At 35.4% G+C, this 17,752-nt stretch overlaps 1 protein-coding gene and 1 non-coding gene across 5 annotated transcripts in view; both read right to left on the bottom strand.

Moving 5' to 3' along the window:
• Positions 1–1,021: 1,021 nt before the first annotated feature.
• On the bottom strand, positions 1,022–1,093 carry Trnad-guc (transfer RNA aspartic acid (anticodon GUC)). The gene has a single exon. It is a non-coding gene; the product is annotated as a tRNA-Asp (tRNA).
• A 6,936-nt stretch (positions 1,094–8,029) lies between these two features.
• LOC123531307 (polycomb complex protein BMI-1-like) overlaps positions 8,030–17,752 on the bottom strand; it is a 34,392-nt gene continuing 24,669 nt past the window's right edge. For 3 of the 4 annotated variants that reach the window (XM_045312145.2, XM_053517772.1, XM_045312146.2), the window contains exons 4-11: positions 17,476–17,531; positions 16,908–16,958; positions 15,364–15,463; positions 14,817–14,877; positions 14,245–14,343; positions 13,436–13,516; positions 12,073–12,257; positions 10,824–10,958 (exon numbers count right to left, since the gene is read on the bottom strand). In XM_045312145.2, the coding sequence (XP_045168080.2) occupies positions 12,141–12,257; positions 13,436–13,516; positions 14,245–14,343; positions 14,817–14,877; positions 15,364–15,463; positions 16,908–16,958; positions 17,476–17,531 (565 nt within the window). In that variant the 3' untranslated portion in view covers positions 10,824–10,958; positions 12,073–12,140. Of the gene's footprint in view, positions 10,959–12,072; positions 12,258–13,435; positions 13,517–14,244; positions 14,344–14,816; positions 14,878–15,363; positions 15,464–16,907; positions 16,959–17,475; positions 17,532–17,752 lie in introns of those variants that run through there. The other variant, XM_053517771.1, reaches the window with a different exon arrangement.

The raw sequence follows: 17,752 nt of genomic DNA, 5'->3' as shown, positions 1-17,752 counted from the left end.
TGACAGTTTTCGTTTTAGTTTGTTGTTTGTTTATCATTGACTGTTGAAAGTTTTGTTTTAAAGTTGTACGAAGATTTTATGATTCTAAACGTTTCAGGGACTATGAACGTTACTTGTTGCATTTAACACTTATGGGCGTTAAAACGCTGGCGGCATATTATATATTTATGTTATTGTAAAACAAAAACAGAAATCCGGTATGTTTGGAAATAAATTATATAAACACGAATAAATGAAGAAAATGATTTGTTCATGTTTCTTAGTTCTGCCATGAAGTATAAAAAAAGATTGTTATCTATTTCGGCCTAGCCTGGTCACTTACTGTATAGTAAGAAACAGGGAGTGTTTCTGCACGTGCGTTTGATCGAACGTACTTTAGTTTCTGCTACAGTATAGCGTACTTTTATCTATTGATGGCGCTCATAGAAACTTACACGTTCTTTTAAAATAAGTTTATGAGTACAGAAGATGCTTTACGCCGATTTAAATCTCATCCAATAGACTGAACATTGAAAGAGCGGCCCGAATTCACAACTATTTCCGTAATTAAATACCACACCACTTAGCCGCAAATCGTCTTCAGAACCCATGTTTGACGTCGTATGAGTGAAGTAAAGACAAATTGCATAATGTTGCTAGTACACGTGCAATAAAGCTTCGGCATTGACGTCTTTAAGAATATAAGAATATAATATATATAAGCACGTTTTGGCTGATACAGAAAATCTTTTGGGAGGGCCTGAGTAGTGGGATAAAATGCGACTTTTTATTTGATTGTTAACAAACGTGTGTATGTTAAAAGTGTATAGGGGCCAAAGCTCCGTTCTTCCTTGAATGAAAAAAAAAACAGTAAAGCGTCAATATGAGCAGGCTGGAATAGCTGCATGCAGAAAAAGAGAGCAAACGCATTATGATGCAGATGAGCTTATAATAGTTATCATTCATTTTTTTCTTTTTATTTCGATAAACCTGGCAAAAAATGGTGGGAACCAAAAATATGAAGAGAAAAAAAAAAAGCATGCTCCCCGACGGGGAATCGAACCCCGGTCTCCCGCGTGACAGGCGGGGATACTTACCACTATACTATCGAGGATTGCTTGAAGATTGATGTTGTAAAATTGATTATATTTACTAATACACACTGCGGCTAACGCTGTGAATAAATTATTGCATGTCGGTATTATGAGCGGTAGTAAGTTAAACCACTCGCTCGTCTAGTCCAAATAAAAGGCCATTTAAAGACAAAATGATAAACTTAGAAGGAAGGGTAGCTATACAATATCAGATCATAAAATAGGCCTGAAATTACTAATAACGTATCTTATTTTTGCCATGCTTGCACAACCGTCCAACTTAAGACACTGACATTCTTACGTAAGAATGCCGCCGTGTTTCGTTACAGTGTGATTAAGTTTTTGAAAATAAGAGAACCAAAGATGTTTTATGGCTGACAGTTGGCAGGGTCGTCGGAGTGGCCTTTGCGTTGCCCATTTGAGTAGGCCTAAGTCAACATACACACTTTCCATTAATGTTTTCTCACCCCAGTAGTACTTTCTTTCATTACTTTCAACAGTGAAGTGAGCAAGATAAGACATGGTCAAGTGGAAAAACGTTAGACTGCGAGCCCAGATCCCAAGAACGAGCCCCAACCAAAGTGTCTTTCGAGTGAGATCATTTGCATAAACACATTAAAAAGCTTTAGTTTTTTTATTCTATATATAAACTGACACATTTCAAATGGCTGCAGTAAACATCTTCTTGAAGAATATTGTCAGTGCTGGATAAAAATCAAAAGGAAATTGGTGCAATATTTGATGCAAAAAAAAAACATCTGGCAAACAAATACACTGCAAAATCAGCTAAAACTCCATGATGAATTTGCTACCAAAATGCAAAGCATAGACATGTCATGTGATTCAGCACAAAATTGTATTAAATATAAGGGAAAAAGTTCTACAGAGCAAAAAATATCACGAACAGAACTATTTGAATCAGCCATTTTGTGACGGCTATTTCTCCATTTAGTGTCGTAAACCTTAAAACGAAGTCATGTGCGGGTCCTTTACTCTATGAATACCAAAAGGGTGGTCTTGACCAGCAGGGTCAGCTAAGTAGAATCTAATTTTTTTGAAGTGTTTTTCAATGTAACATAATATTTGTCAAAGATGTGCATTGGAAATTGTATATTTAGCCGACTTTCATTAGAAATGCAAAATATATAAAATTAGTATTACCGCCCACTTGCTTAATTTTGGTTGCGCAACAGAGATAGATTTGGGGAAAAATGAATTTCGAAGCTGCACACAGTTTATAAAACTTGCTTTTTGCACCATATTGATTCAGATTTAATGAATGATCAAAAGTGAATATGAAAATATTTGCATACAATTGACACGAAAGAAATAAATGACATAGATAGAAGAGGCATTTTAGTTTAAACATATTTATTCCCAAAATAGAGTTACATACATTGTCATACTGTGATGAAAGCAAAACAGGAAAGGATAAGAATGAAAGACAAGTCTTATAGAATTCTTCTCCTTTGCGGACAAAATATAACTGTATGAGCATATCGAGCTAAATTCTGTAACGGGGCTAGGAATATAGTCTTAAAATATGAAAGAAAAAAAAGAGGCATTTTGAAGACATTGAGAGTATTTATAAAAGAAAGTACTTTAACATTAGGTTTTTTAATAACATAAAAGTAAATGCTTCCCGGCCTTGCGAAGACACGAACTTAATAAAACTCTCTCCGGAATACACACTTTTAATGACTGGTATATTAAAAATAAATCTAAACGTGTCGGCATGAAAAAACTTTGAGATTACAATATATTACAAAGATGCAAATGTGTCTTTTAACAAACGCGTTCTGTCCATTGCAAATAAAAACCCGATGTTAACTACCGCTTATATACTTAACAATGTATAAACTCTTTGTTTGCTGATTTTACTGTAGTGTTGTTGTTGTTGTTGTTTTAGTATTTTTGTTCAAGTTTGTACATATACTCATTTGTATTACGAACAAAATCAAAAATATATTGTTAATTAGTTCACACATCACTTGACACGAACTGCACCAATTTTATTAAATTCCTTAATGCAGAAAATCAACATAAAGACATTCCAGCAGGTGCACACACTCGCAATGTATTTCTTCTATCAGTTAACAGGCTTGCTGTATGTATTTATTTCGATCAACCTTCTAGTATAAAACTGGCTGTTTACAAAATCTCTTAACCGTCTCTTTTATTCACCTCCTGTTGTTTCTCATTCGTTCAAGTGCACATAATTAGTCTCGCCTGCTATTATTTTCGCGCTCTAATAAGTCCGTATTGTGCGGCCCGTGTTTTTTTTTCTTTGCGCGGAGTAATATCAAGTAGGCGGAACTACAGCTGTCAATCAAAATGACAGACACCAGCGAAATGAATAGCCTGTAAGAAAATACCTCTCTTCTATCTCTGTTCCTTTGATTGGTTAATATCTCTTGAATTTTTTGATTGGGCAAATGCGGAAGAAAATTTCTACACGCAGGGACTTTCTCAAAATGGTTTAATGAGGAAAAGGTAGATTATCATACAGGTGAGTTTACTCAGTAAAAATATTTTGTGCATGGTTCATGAAAGTTTAATTCATTCAAAAGCTAGTGTGTGCATAATCAAACGTAAACTGCGAGTCGTAACCTTTTTAGATATTGGCACATGATGTATTCGAGAAGAAAAATAAACAAAATGAACGAGTGTGTGTATTCGTACAACAAAGGGTTCAATAGAAAACTATTACATAAAACGCGGGAAAGATCTGCTAATTTAACCCTCTCAAATTGATACCTCCGATTGATAAACACAATCAAACTGTAACATAATACTCCGCGTATCCATGGCAACGTTTCATTGGAAAAATAGAGAGTGTTCGCCATCAGAAAATTGCAGTGGTAAGAATTAGTTCAACAAACACGAAAACGAATTAAATTTGATCAAGTTTCTCCCAAGATAATAAGGAGGGATTATTATTTTGCAACGTGGAGTTCGCCGGTAACGTCAGCATCTGTGTCCGATATGAGAAAAGGGGCCCGGAAAAGGGTCAGCTTTTTGAACACTAATAAAGTACAGACTATTTCTTTACTGTCGGCGTAAGAGTTCGGCTGGAAAGTTATATTACTTTTATTTGTTTCTTTCCTTCTGGATAGATAGTGCTTATTCTTCAAAATCTTTGCATAAAAAAATCACTTCTGTAAACCAAGATTTAAACAAAGGCACAACGGTAACAATATGGCTTTTTCAGAAGTTCAAAAATACGAAAAAAAGGAGCATTTAATGTGGCATAAACTTAAGTTTAACATGATGACTACCCAGTTTTAACATGCCCTGAACTTTACAGATTTTAACAAGTACTGCACTTTGGTAATGTTCATAGTCTAAGTCCGCATTTGTCAGGTTTTGAGCACAATGACGTCATTGAACTCTACTAAGATCTTTACATATGAATAGCTGATATTCACTTTTTATACAATATTTTTGTAAAGTCAAGTCAAATACCGTCATGCATTTATCATTTTTACTTATCTGGTAAATATATAGGAGTGTGTGTAGGGTTAAATAGAAAACCATTACATAATACTGGGCCGGTGGTCTAGTGGTAACACGCTTGACTGTCAATCCAGAGGTCCGGGGTTCGAATCCCGGTCCAGACACTGGAAATTTATTAGAAGTCTTGAGTGTCTCCCACCTAACTTAGAGGCCTGTACTGGAAAGACGGCTTCGCGTGTATCGGTGCTATACAACGGGCACGTTAAAGAACCAGACTGTCTATTCGCAAAGAGCTAGGCTAAGTTAGCCGGACAAGTCTGTATCTAAAAAGGATTTCTCTCTATCTGTTCTGGTGGCTTTATCTCACTCTGTCCCTCTGGTCAGATCGCTCTGTGTCTGTACAAGGAGAGGATGAATTTCGCGTCCTGTAAGGCTGCGTTTGCTATATGTAATAATAATAATAATTATTTTTTAACGTATAGGCCTACCCGCTATGACTTCATTTTAAAGATGTATGCCTTGTACTGATTCTGTTCAGGACTGTGGCCTGCTTTCAAGCTAAGCTGCTTTACCCTTACCCTGCTAAATTTCTATAATGAACTTGTCCATCTTTCAATTTGGACAATACAATTAACTGTTAAAAAGGGTGCTTACCAAAAAGATACTGACTGAATGGCGAACAGTGCAGACCATGATCAGACTGCACCGATGTGCAGGATGATCTTGGTCTGCACTGGTCGCAAAAGCAGAATCACTTGCTGCCAGCAGGCTAAGGGTTAACATATGTAAACAGAAATAAAATGTAACGCCGATGTAAAGATATGTTCCAGAGGCTGTGACTTCGAATCTGCGGCCTTGTTTGACTTTGATAGGCTCATAGGCCTTCTACTGGGTCCAATAATCTTATTTTTTCTTCACAATGTAGCTAAAATCGACCGAATCTAGAGTAACTGAAATATAAATTAGGGTCAGCACAAAAAATATCTATTTCAAAAATGCTTGGATTTTGCTACATAACCGAGGTTGGTCGAGTAAATATCAGGCACTTGTATTTTTTGTATACCGGACATAACTTTCTCGTATTTTCACCTGGTGCTGGAAAAAAAACTTTTCTTACACCCTGGGTGTTGGATTGCTGTTGGGCTGAATGCACAATGTACGCTCCTAAATTGTAACATCTGTTTTAAAGTTGAGTGGCATATTTTGGTAAGAGTCTGACCATTACTCGACTTAATGCCATCCTCGCATATATACTTCGTTTTACCGAATTCAACATTTTCGTGCTTTAAAAAATCTCGGTGGACTACCCCTCAGACAACACTAGCACATTAAAACAACAAAACAATACAATGTTATTGCATAGGTAGAGTCGTTTGAGGCCCCTTTCACACGCTCAGGAATCTACATTTTGGTTGTTTTTATACGAAAACTATATCTCGGGAGAGGAACTCTGAACCCCTTTCCCCACCATTTTAATAGGAGACATTCCCTCCTTTTATCTCTCTCTTTTGTAAATGTAAAAATGAGCACAGACTCTGATGTAGAAAAAACTACCAAATACGTTCCACTCCATGATCCTTAACACATCATATGTACCCTTGCAACGTATTTTGTCGCTACCAAAACTCGGCAGAATTTTGGTAGTGACTACCAAAATGCGTTGCTACCATTTTGAGGTGTAACACAGCCATTTCATCGACCTGTTGATTCGTATTTCTTTGATAAACACCCAAACAACGTTTTCAGTTGCCAAAACAACCAACTAACATTTAGCAATGTTCTGATAAACAATGTCTAGGCAGTACCTTCAGTGGTCCGCTAAGCCTATTATCTCTCTCGTGCATTGGTAGTACAAAAGGTGTACACATCTTTAGGGTAGCCTTCAGCACAAATGGCTACATCATACCGGAATAACTTCGGATGCATTTTTGTATCATTTTGTATAAATATTTCACCGATAAAAGGTCTCTTCTTAAATTCCTTTCTGTGCCTATGGTACGGTACGATATGGTACGGACGAACAGGTTATACCACATCCAATTTTACATGCCAGAAAAATAAAACACATTTTTATCAGTATATTATCATTTAATACATTAAAGAAATTTACAAAAGCATATCATCATACATTCAATATAATATCAAAGATGACGTCATGCATGCTATTTATAAAACGGCTGTTAAATGAGCTTGTGCATTGATTTAAGTGCACTTCTTAATACTTTAAAGCACATAATGCACGAACATCTTTCCCCGCTGAAGCATAGACAGTTGGACACTTCTTTTTCTTAGAAATATAAGAAAGTAGTGCACTTATTTCCTACGAGAAAATGTAGTGCGCAGATCTATTTACGTCACTGATAAATTCATTATGCAAGTCGATGGTTGCCACGGCAACCTGTATGTTTTGTCCACTGTATGTACCAATAATGTCAAATACAGTTTAAATTTCCAGATTTATCGGACATCAAGTGGCATTAATGGAATGACATTTTACATACACACAGTACCAGCTGTTGCAAAAGTATACTGAACAACACAGTTAACCCTCCATTTGCTTATTTGCTAATATCTTGAGGTATCCGATCCACAAATAAGCAAGTTCTATATAAAAAGTGCTATTGAAATATATCAAATATTGATGCCTGCTAAGCTCATATTATTTTGGTATCATTTGAAAGTGTATTGTCTACTGAAAAAGAAAATATAAATTACATGACATGAATATGTTACAGAATTTCTATTTTTTTACTTTATAGTTTTCAATGATACTTCCAACAGAAATCCAATTATTACTGTGTAAGATTTATCATTTCGCAGTCATAAACATGACTGTAGTGATTCTTGCATATTATTTATGGTCATCTTATTCATTAATTCTTGTTCAGCAGACACAACTCTTTCAAATGATACCAAAAAAATCATGGGGTCACCAGGCATCGAGATGTTACCTATTTGTGGATCGGATACCTTAAGTACTTGTGTGAATTTAAGTTATACATTTACAAATGTAGATCTACATAATATCTAATAACTCACCAAAATGTCAAAAAATATCGATTAAGGCAAAGATATAATCCTACTCATTTTACTAACACTACCCTGCTTAAAAGGTTACAAAAGACACGTAAAAGATTTTTTTTTCAAAAAACGAGTTGGTATCATTAAATTTTATAAGAAAACAGAGGTGTAGATTTTGATTTCTTTTTACCAGAAAATGGTTAAATATCACACAAATATTTACTTCATTTTGTCCGCTCAAAGATTGTGTTTTCAGACTTTTCAAAAGATGGGCTGAGGTCGTAAACGAGTAAGTTTATATGATGACATAAGTTTTTGTAGAAATTCTGAAGTATTACCAACAACATTTTGCTCTAAGCGCACGCTTAATGTAAACAAAAAAGTATTTCAAGTAATTTTAACATATAATTTTATTATGGCGGGCTTGTGTAGTATATATATATATATATATATATATATATATATATATATATAGTTTACCAGAACAACGCGTATGTTGCAAGAAGAATTCATATATGAATCATAATGCATTATGACTGTACATGCATTTTACTTATGAATCATACGAATTTCCTCTGGCTACAATTTTTGTCCGCTTTAATAGAAACTACACCGAACAAAGCATGGAAATTCATGTTGCGAAGTACTAGTACCAATTCTTTCGTAAATTAGTACAAAATTGTGCACAAAGGTAGCTTGAACCAATACCAGACTTAAGACTAAAGATAGCTCTCTGCATTTCTACTTTTAAAACATTCAGTTGAAAAATAAACAGCTATTTTAGTAAAACATAGTTTTATTTCATTTTTGGTACATATCTATTAATGAGATATATATATTTTTTTGAAAATGGTGAGATATCGAACAGAAATTTTACATAAAAAGACATATCATTGACCGTACTCATCACATTCATCAGAAAACATTTTCATTTATTGAAATCGATTAGAAATTTATACATACATAAACAAAACCAGTTTGTTCAGTGTACTGCAAACTTGTTTAAATGCAAGAATTTTGCATTTTTCATAGATTTTCTTCGAAATCCACACATAATCATCTACATCATAAAAAAAGTAAACAAAAGTGATATGACGTCATTTCCTACACGTACTTCTATTGGGCAGACGACCTTCAATTAAAATGCCACTTAACTGTATGGGAGTGTTAAGGTTTTTTTTGTATACTGAAAAACTTTTTTATTATTTTCAAAGAAATATCAAACATATGTTATCATATTCTGAAAGTCACGCAGTTCAGGTAATGAATGATAGTATCCTGAGATATTTCATTTTCCACTCCCAAGTCTTTAACACTGATGAATTTCAGAAGGTCATCGTGTTTTAAGTTATCAATGTACCTTGTCTTAGGTACATGTAAAAATGTCAACAGCTTATTGCTCAAGTCAAAAATAATAAAAGAAATTTCTGTTGCATTTTGACTGTATGCATCAGAGGGGTATCTGGTTCACAGAACTCGTGCTCTTTTCCTTAAAACACTGTACATTTTCTTGTTTGGGATATGTTTTCTTTAACATTTTTGTTTTGAAAATTTTTCCTTTCGTATACTCTTCTCGCGCTCCATTATTTGTAAGATCTAGTGGTTGGTCAAAATTCTGATCATGTGACGTGTAACTGTTGGTATTTCCGGTCACGTGACCAATGTGAACATGCGCAGACATAGGTGGTGGGGAAAAGACACCCAACATATTTAGAGCATTTGTGGGTGATAAACTGTTTACTGCCTGTCTATATTGTTCCATATGAGCATTTGGTATGTCTGAGTTATTCATACTTTGTTTTCCATCATAAATTCCAAATCCATTTCTGAAAATGTCCTTAGACAAGGCACGATTTGAAACAAAATCCCCACTTTTCACATTAATGTTTTCAGTTATAGCACCATTTGACTGAGTTTTATTGCATTTCACAGCAGTTTTATCACTTTTATCTTTAGTTTCAGCACCATCCATATCGTCATTATTTACACTTGTATCAATAACTAACCTCCCACCATCATCAAAACTTTCCATATTAGGAGAACAAGGTAGTCCTTGATTTGATTCATTCACTTTAGGTGTTTCTCCATACAATGGAGTAACTGGTTCTTGTAAGGAAATAGAATTCACTGACACCTGCTTTTCTTGGTCAGCATTATTAACTTTCTCAATAGCTTTGCTTTGCGCATTATCTGTATCACCTTCAGACTGCTTTTGTGGTTCTTTTTCTGAAAGCTCCTTTGACTGTTTACCGACACTATCACTAACTGGATCTATATCACTGTTTTTATAATTTACATCCAAACTTTGTTTCACTTCTTCCGAAACTAAAGGCACATTTTCAGAATCTTTGCTTACTTCTATCGCATTGGTCTCTTTCTTTGGACGTTTTGTTTCTCTACCAGTTTCATCTGCTTGTCCCACTTTGTTCTTTCGCACATATTTTCGTTTTACTTTCTCACCATTTACAGGTTTTACTTTGTCTGTTGAGATCACTTTGTTACTATCATTTGTCAGTTTTGCTTTGCTCATACCCTTTTTACTTGGAGTTTCAGTTTTCGTCTCAGGTTTTTTCGCTGTTTTATTTGCTTTTGGTGACTTTAATCCCGGATGCTTTTTGGAAACAACCAAACTGGTTTTAATTTCTTCATCAGTTTTTGACTCATTCACTTTGCTTTTACTACTGCCTGCCTTTTCATTTGCAACTTTATTTTTACTTCCTTTTGGTCGACCTCTTGCTTTTTTCAAAGTCACTTTACTCGTGTCTTCAGACGGAAATTCGAACGTGTTGTCATTCTTTTTATCACTTAATTTATCATCAGTGTTTACTGTTTCATTTGCAGGTTCGACTACAACAGAATTTAATGGTTGAAATAATGACAATGATATTGATCCAGACCCTGGGCTCACTTGAGTACTTGACTGTTTAGAAGATGAACTGTCTTTTTCAGTTTGTGAAGCACCATTTATATCACTTTCTCCATTTCTAACTTGTGTGTTTGTTTCAACAGTAATGCTTGTAAGTATTTCGGTATTGCATTTGTCTTCCCTTTTAGATTTATTTGATGATTTCAGGACACTTTTCATATTCTCTTTCTGGCTTCCAACACTAAGAGCTTTACCACCCTCACTTACTTCATTATCAGTTGTAGCTTTCTCTGCGGATTCAGTATTACCGTCACTGTTAACACTTTCTGTTTCACCAACACCACTTCTGGTATCTCCTGAACAATCTAATGTAAGTTTAGCCAGTTGTTCCTCAGACTCTGACATTGCCTCCTTCACTGAATCATCAACATCTACTAACGCTTTCTTAGCACGTTTCTTTGGTGTACCAATGCCCTTTCTTCTATCACCTTTGTATGGTTTACATTTCTCAAAGTCTAGATCTGGACTTATGTCATCTGGGCCTGCAATATTCGAAGAAACAATTAACAAGTAATACTACTGATGTAGGTTATATAATACTAATTCAGGTCCTTCTTTATTTCATATAAACAAATAATCTTGAGACCACATCTTCATTACTTTAAAGCATTTCAATGGTATGAAACCCATATATAGCCAGTAAGTATAACATGTCTTCTTACCAAAAATAATAAAAAAGAAATATTGTGATGTTGTATAACAAAATAAGAAAATCATTTGTTCCGAAAAACAACTACTTCTGAAAATGCTCCCATGAAAATTATTGTTGAGCAAACTGTGCGTATGTAGACATTTATCCAATGAATGAAACTTAAACCTGGAACTTCGCAATGAAAGCGGTCTAAATATTTTCTCAGAATAAACAACAGTACGATTAAGCCAAGAAGTACAATGGAAACGTCCCTATATGACTCACTACACCATGTTTCATTAACAAAGCGGAACTACATTTTGGACTACTTCACACCTGACACTGAGTAGTCACTTCATATTAGGTGTAAATTGTCCTGTAGCACACATCCACCTGCCTATTTCAAATTTTAGGACATCATTTATGAAAACAATATATAAGAAATTGCTATATTCTGGCATTTTATTACAAGTATTCACTTTTAACCTTGCCAATAAATAAGCTACATTTTTTTTAAAACTGTCGTAAGTAAATCAAAATTGAATAATTTTCATGACCTAATTTAGATGTTCAGGAAAAGATTCATCAAATTCTGCTCGTCCCTTATGATAAGAACTTGTATCTCTTCAGCCAAATAAAACATCTGAGCCATACCATGAGAAAACCAACATAGTGCGTTTGCGGCCAGCATGGATCCAGAACAGCCTGTGCATCCGTGCAGTCTGGTCAGGATCCATGCTGGTCGCTTTCAAAGCATACTGCAATTAGAGTAACTGTTTGCGAACAGTACGGATCCTGACCAGACTGCGCGGATGAGCAGGCTGGTCTGGATCCATGCTGGTCGCAAACGCACAAATGTTGGTTTTCTCATGACGCAGCTCATTTAGCAGTGGCAAAGAAAAGATACGTTCTTATGCAAAGAAGTCACATTAACTAAGATCTTCATCGTTATATAAAATAATTACCTTCGAGGAGTTTTCTCTTCCTGCTCATATTTTTATTTTCTGCTTTTGTTGTTTTTCCAGGAATGGTGTCACGCTCTGTTGTTGTTGTTGTTGACACTGTTTGACTGGTCACGTGATATTGGATCCGGAGCTTTTGGGGGCAGTTTCCTTTCGAAGACGGTGTAGTAAAGCCTTAACGGTGCTCTCTGAAAGAAAGCAAAAAAAGTACATAAATACATTCACTATAACGAAGTATTCTGGTGCTAATATCGATCTGGTGGGTTTAACGTCACACCAACACAACTATAGGTCATATGGCGACATTTAAACTTAACATGAAAAACAGAAAATAAAACTAAATGATGAATTTAACAAACTGGAAGGTTCTAAAAATGTAATGAAACATGTCGGGGAGTACTCAACGGTAGTCAGAACTAAACGTGTGATCTGAGGAACATGAATTCACACGTTCATTAATACCATCTTGCTATTGTGCTTATTCAGTGCAACTTTTCCTTCACAGAAACCGCCTGAATAACATTCCATAGGCAAATTTATGTACTGTTATCAGAAAAAGTAGTGTGGTCAAATCAATAACCGGAAATCTGTAAATGACTCGCTCCTGGGATTGGATATATATCTCAGCTATACCTAGAACTACCTTTTTTAACCTTTCAGGTTAGCTGTAACTATTGTAATTACACGTACATAATAATTATATTATATAGAGTAGCTAGAATAGATTTGTTCTTAGTCGAAGATCCGTTAGAATTTCAAGTGGCTGAAATCGATTAATATCAATGCAATGTAAAAGTGAGAAGAAAAAACAACAGATTAACACATTAAACATTTCAACAGGTATAAGACCCTACGAAAAGTAACATGGATTTCTTGTCAAACAAGACTCAAATATTCTATTTTTAATATTTTCCGTCCAATCCTTTAATCTTTAGCCTGCTGATGGCGAATATTTCTGCCTTTGCGACCAGTGCAGACCAAGATCAGACTGCACATCCGTGCAGTCTGATCATGGTCTGCACTGTTCGCTATTCAGTCAGTAAATTTTCAGCAAACACCCCTTCAAATAATAAATGGTATTGCCAGAACTGAATGATGGACCAGTCCATTTTAGAAATTAAGCAGGGTAAAGGTTAGATATTTTTGCTTTTTTTAAGGTAGTGGACCCGTTATGACAATCGGCACATTACGTATTTCTTCGTATGCGATTTCGGCATTCTCCAGTTTTTTACGCACAAAAAAAACACATTTTCGCGTTGAGCTACGTTTGCCTCCGAAGAATGCCGAACTGCCAAAACGAGACTACGTAATTACACGGAAATTACCGAGTGTCACTACAGAACAGTGCGTAACAGTTTATACTCACTCGTGTCCACGTGTAGATGTATGCTATATCCATCAGAGAGTAGTAATCAGGCAGAGGTTCTGCGGTGTGGAAAATATCAATCTGCAAGCATGTAAAACAATGTCAGTTTACAAAATATTAACATATGCAAAATGTCAGGTTTTGCTGCGAAATATTCTGATAAATAACACCAGTTAATAAATATATAGGACAGAAACGTTAATCATAGGAGAGCAAAAATAAATACTGTATACAAACTCTTCGATAATGAAGTACGAAAACAGTTCAAGTTCAAAATTGTATCAAAAGCCAGGCTTAGAGTTGATTTCAGCTACATGTGCTTACATAATAAGTATAATGACATACATAGTACTCTGTGTCTTTTTACAAACAGCTCTCTTTTCACATAATTATTAAAGTGCCTATGACATAGAGAACACACTGTATCTTAAAAGTATTCCAACATGTGCCAATTGTGAATTTAACATACAGTACTAAAACGATGTAACAGCAGGGTAGAACTGACAGTTTTGGGTTCAAAATAGCTTTACCAACATCTACCCCCCCCCCCCCCCCCCCCCCCCCCCCCACACACACTCCCAATCCCCACCTCATCACCTCCACCACCACCATTTTACTGTGCTATTTTTGTGACAAACCTAGCGAGTTCCTCTCGGAGCCCCACTAAAAGTTTGAAGTAGCTTCTAATGAATTTCCCCCCAACAAATTAAATGCCAGGGTCCAGATTTACATTTGTATATTTATTACACAGAAGGGTATATCTGACACTATCAGACACCAAAATCAAGTACACAATAAAGGTCACTGACCTCAAATTTCATCTTAAGGTCAAACTTCATACGAATAAACTTTTTCAGGTTTCCAATCGAGAACGCAGCAGGGCATTGAAGATAACGGACATCTTTTATCTGAAATAAAATTGGCAGTTTTTGTCATGTCACCAAGAAAGCGTTGTAATTGTTTTAAATCAAATACAACAAATGTCTAAATGTAACTTAATCTTCTATGTAAAACAGATGTAAGATTTTATTTTACATGAGCGGGTCAGACAGGCTTCATTTAAAACTAATTTTGAGCCAACATACATGCTACAGTAATTCAGTATTTTTTTCTGTCGCACTTAATAAATTGCATACAAACTATATGCATATCTTTTGACAAGAGTTTGTCCCTTGCAACAAATGTCGCACCACAGCCCGTTCACTGACTTTGAAATAACTCGTGGCCCAATCCTATTTGTAAATATCACTTAAAAATTATCCTTAGTGCAAGAATATGCCTGTAAATTTATCAATCAAATGCTGTTGCAGAATAAGAATAAATCTGATTTTTTAAAGTAAATATTTTCTTTGTTAATGAAAAGAATGTCTCTGTTATTTACCCTGATATTTTCTGGGCCGGTATGTCCATGAACATTGATTGGAGTTTTGAAAGGAACACCCCTGAAAACGACAGAATACGTTTATTAGATTTAGTTGACAACAACAAGTAAACGTGAATACACAGTTAAGGGGTAACATAGCAAACTGGATTAAAATACCTGCATTATTATAATTAATGTCCCAGATTTATTTTTTATTAGACTTGATTCTGAAAGAGAACCGTTTGGTTACAAATAACCTTCAAACTTGATCTTAAGTACAGCAAAGTGTAAGACCTTTTTCACATGTTTGTCAACACTAGGACTAAAATTATAATACATTTACTTCACATTTGAAGAACATTTTTCAACATACTGAAATTTCAATATCGCACCGTCTACACTGACCTTGTTCTCCCATAGGCCGTTTGAATGATACGGAGAAACGCGTCCCCTTATTGCAAAAAAGTACCATGGCCTTCTTTGATTATCAGCACTTGGAACCTTTTTGCATAAATGGGGCGATATCTTGTTTTAATAAAATCAGGATGAGTTAGAATTAACATACTCTGCACACAACTCCAGTGACAAGCTAATTTTCTCGTCCTCTGTGTAAATAATTCTGTCAAAGAATTCGTCCCCTCGGTCCTCGCTCGGTGGCTGTGACACTGCAAAATAAGATAAAACGGTTCAGCAAAATGTAATAAAACAATACCCTAATATGTGATAAAACGATATAGTAAAACATGAGATACTGTAAAACGTGATAAACAAGTCATCCGTGTAGGGTCGGGGTTGGGGGTGGGGGCTGGGGTTGTTATACAAGAAAACATGTAAAGACGAGATGGAGTTGAACTTATTCTTTATAGGTGAGAAAAACGCTCCTACTATTATCATTTACTTGCTATTTAACATGTTTTACAACAAAAGCAAGAGCTGGTGAATTAGTTTTACACCAACAGCAGCGAGCGAATTAACTTATTTTAAACCCAAAGCAGGAGATAATGAACTAATTTTACACCTACAGAAATAGCTACTGAACTAGTTTTACACCAATATCAGAAGCTAATGAACTAATTTTACGTAAACAACAAGAGCTCATGAACTATTTTTACATCTACAGCAAGAGCTGATGTTCCAGTTTAAGCTACATAACTAGTTCCACTCCTATAACGAGCTGATGAACTAGTTTTGCACCATCAGCAGGAGCTGACGAACTAGTTGACACCAACAACAGGAGCTAATGAACTAGTTTACACAAACAGCAGGAGCTGACGAACTAGTTTACACCAACAACAGCTTACGAACTAGTTTACACAAACAACAGGAGCTAATGAACTAGTTTGCACTAACAGCAGGAGCTGACGAACTAGTTTACACCAACAACAGGAGCTTACGAACTAGATTACACACAAAAACAGGAGCTAATGAACTACTTTACACAAACAGCAGGAGCTGACGAACTAGTTACACCAACAACAGGAGCTAACGAACTAGTTTATACCAACTAGCTAATGAACTAGTTTACACAAACAGCTGGAGCTGACGAACTAGTTTACATCAACATCAGGAGCTAATGAACTAGTTTACACCAACGAGCTAATGAACTAGTTTACACAAACAGCTGGAGCTGACGGACTAGTTTACATCAACATCAGGAGCTAAAGAACTAGTTTACACCAACTAGCTAATGAACTAGTTTACACAAACAGCAGGAGCTGATGAACTAGTTTATTTTAACAACAGGAGCTATAATGCACTAGTTTACACCAACAGTAGGAGCTGATGAACTAGTTTACACCAACAGTAGGAGCTAATGAACTAGTTTACACCATCAGCAGGAGCTAATGAACTAGTTTACACAGTCAGCAGGAGCTAATGAACTAGATATACACCAACAACAGGAGCTAGTGAACTAGTTTTAAACCAGTATCACCAGAGACGAGTCCTCGCTTACATACCATTAAAATATCACTTGGACGTTTATTTTGAACATCCTGCTCACATAATATGTCTGTATGATTCTATTACGGGAAGGGATATACATGTATATCTCTTGTTTATGACAAACTGATACCGACAGTTTTACAATTAAAGAGCAATGTCACGTACCTCCAGGAGAATCTACAACGGCGTAATATTCCCGACGGCGTTTCATTTCACCTGGAAAATAAAACAAGAATAAAATTAAGTTTTAATTATGAAGGTCTACTTCTGTCTTGAAAAAAAAACAGTATATCTTGAGCTGTTATACAATTGTGGTAAATTTAGCTTGTGGTGATAGTTCTGGATTCGAGTATATTAACAGATACAAAAAAAACATTTATGTGACATAAATGAAACTTAATGACTATTACTCATTTATTCATATTTACTTTCTGTGCTTCCGCTTCGCCCCTCACCCCCTCCCCCACCCCTCGCTCCTACCCACATCTTCACTTTTTCCAACAGTACGTTCCTCAATATTTTTCTTGTGCACAAACCAGCAACATATTGCGACATGTGCATAGTTTTAAACACTGGCATTTTGTAGTTGGGTATAGAGTCCAGTCACTTAAAAGTTTGGTTATAACTGATTTAATATATGAAGAAAGGGTGAATTATAGCTCTGAGAATAATACATCGTGACGTTCGAAAATATGACAAGAAACGCGGACATAAGAACGGTCAATGTACTCACTTTTATATAACCCAGGCACTAGTTTGTAAACAAGATCTTGTAACGTTTTGTCTGATCTGAAAAAAGAAATGAAGATAACTGATTTCATTGTTTTACAAAGAACTTCGCAGTTTATAGATTTTTTTTATTTACAACTCGTAGAGAAACAGATATCATTTCTTTCCTACATACGAGACATTGATTATTTATTTGGAATAATAAAACCTAATAAATACTATAGAAACAGTAGCAAATAGATCTATAAAGGATAGTATGAGATATTTCTCCAAGATACGTG

Source organism: Mercenaria mercenaria, chromosome 11, assembly GCF_021730395.1.
Source record: "Mercenaria mercenaria strain notata chromosome 11, MADL_Memer_1, whole genome shotgun sequence".
In the NCBI taxonomy this organism is placed as follows: Eukaryota; Metazoa; Mollusca; class Bivalvia; order Venerida; family Veneridae; genus Mercenaria; species Mercenaria mercenaria.
Note: the sequence above shows the minus strand (reverse complement) of the source record. Positions and strands in the feature narration are given on the sequence as shown.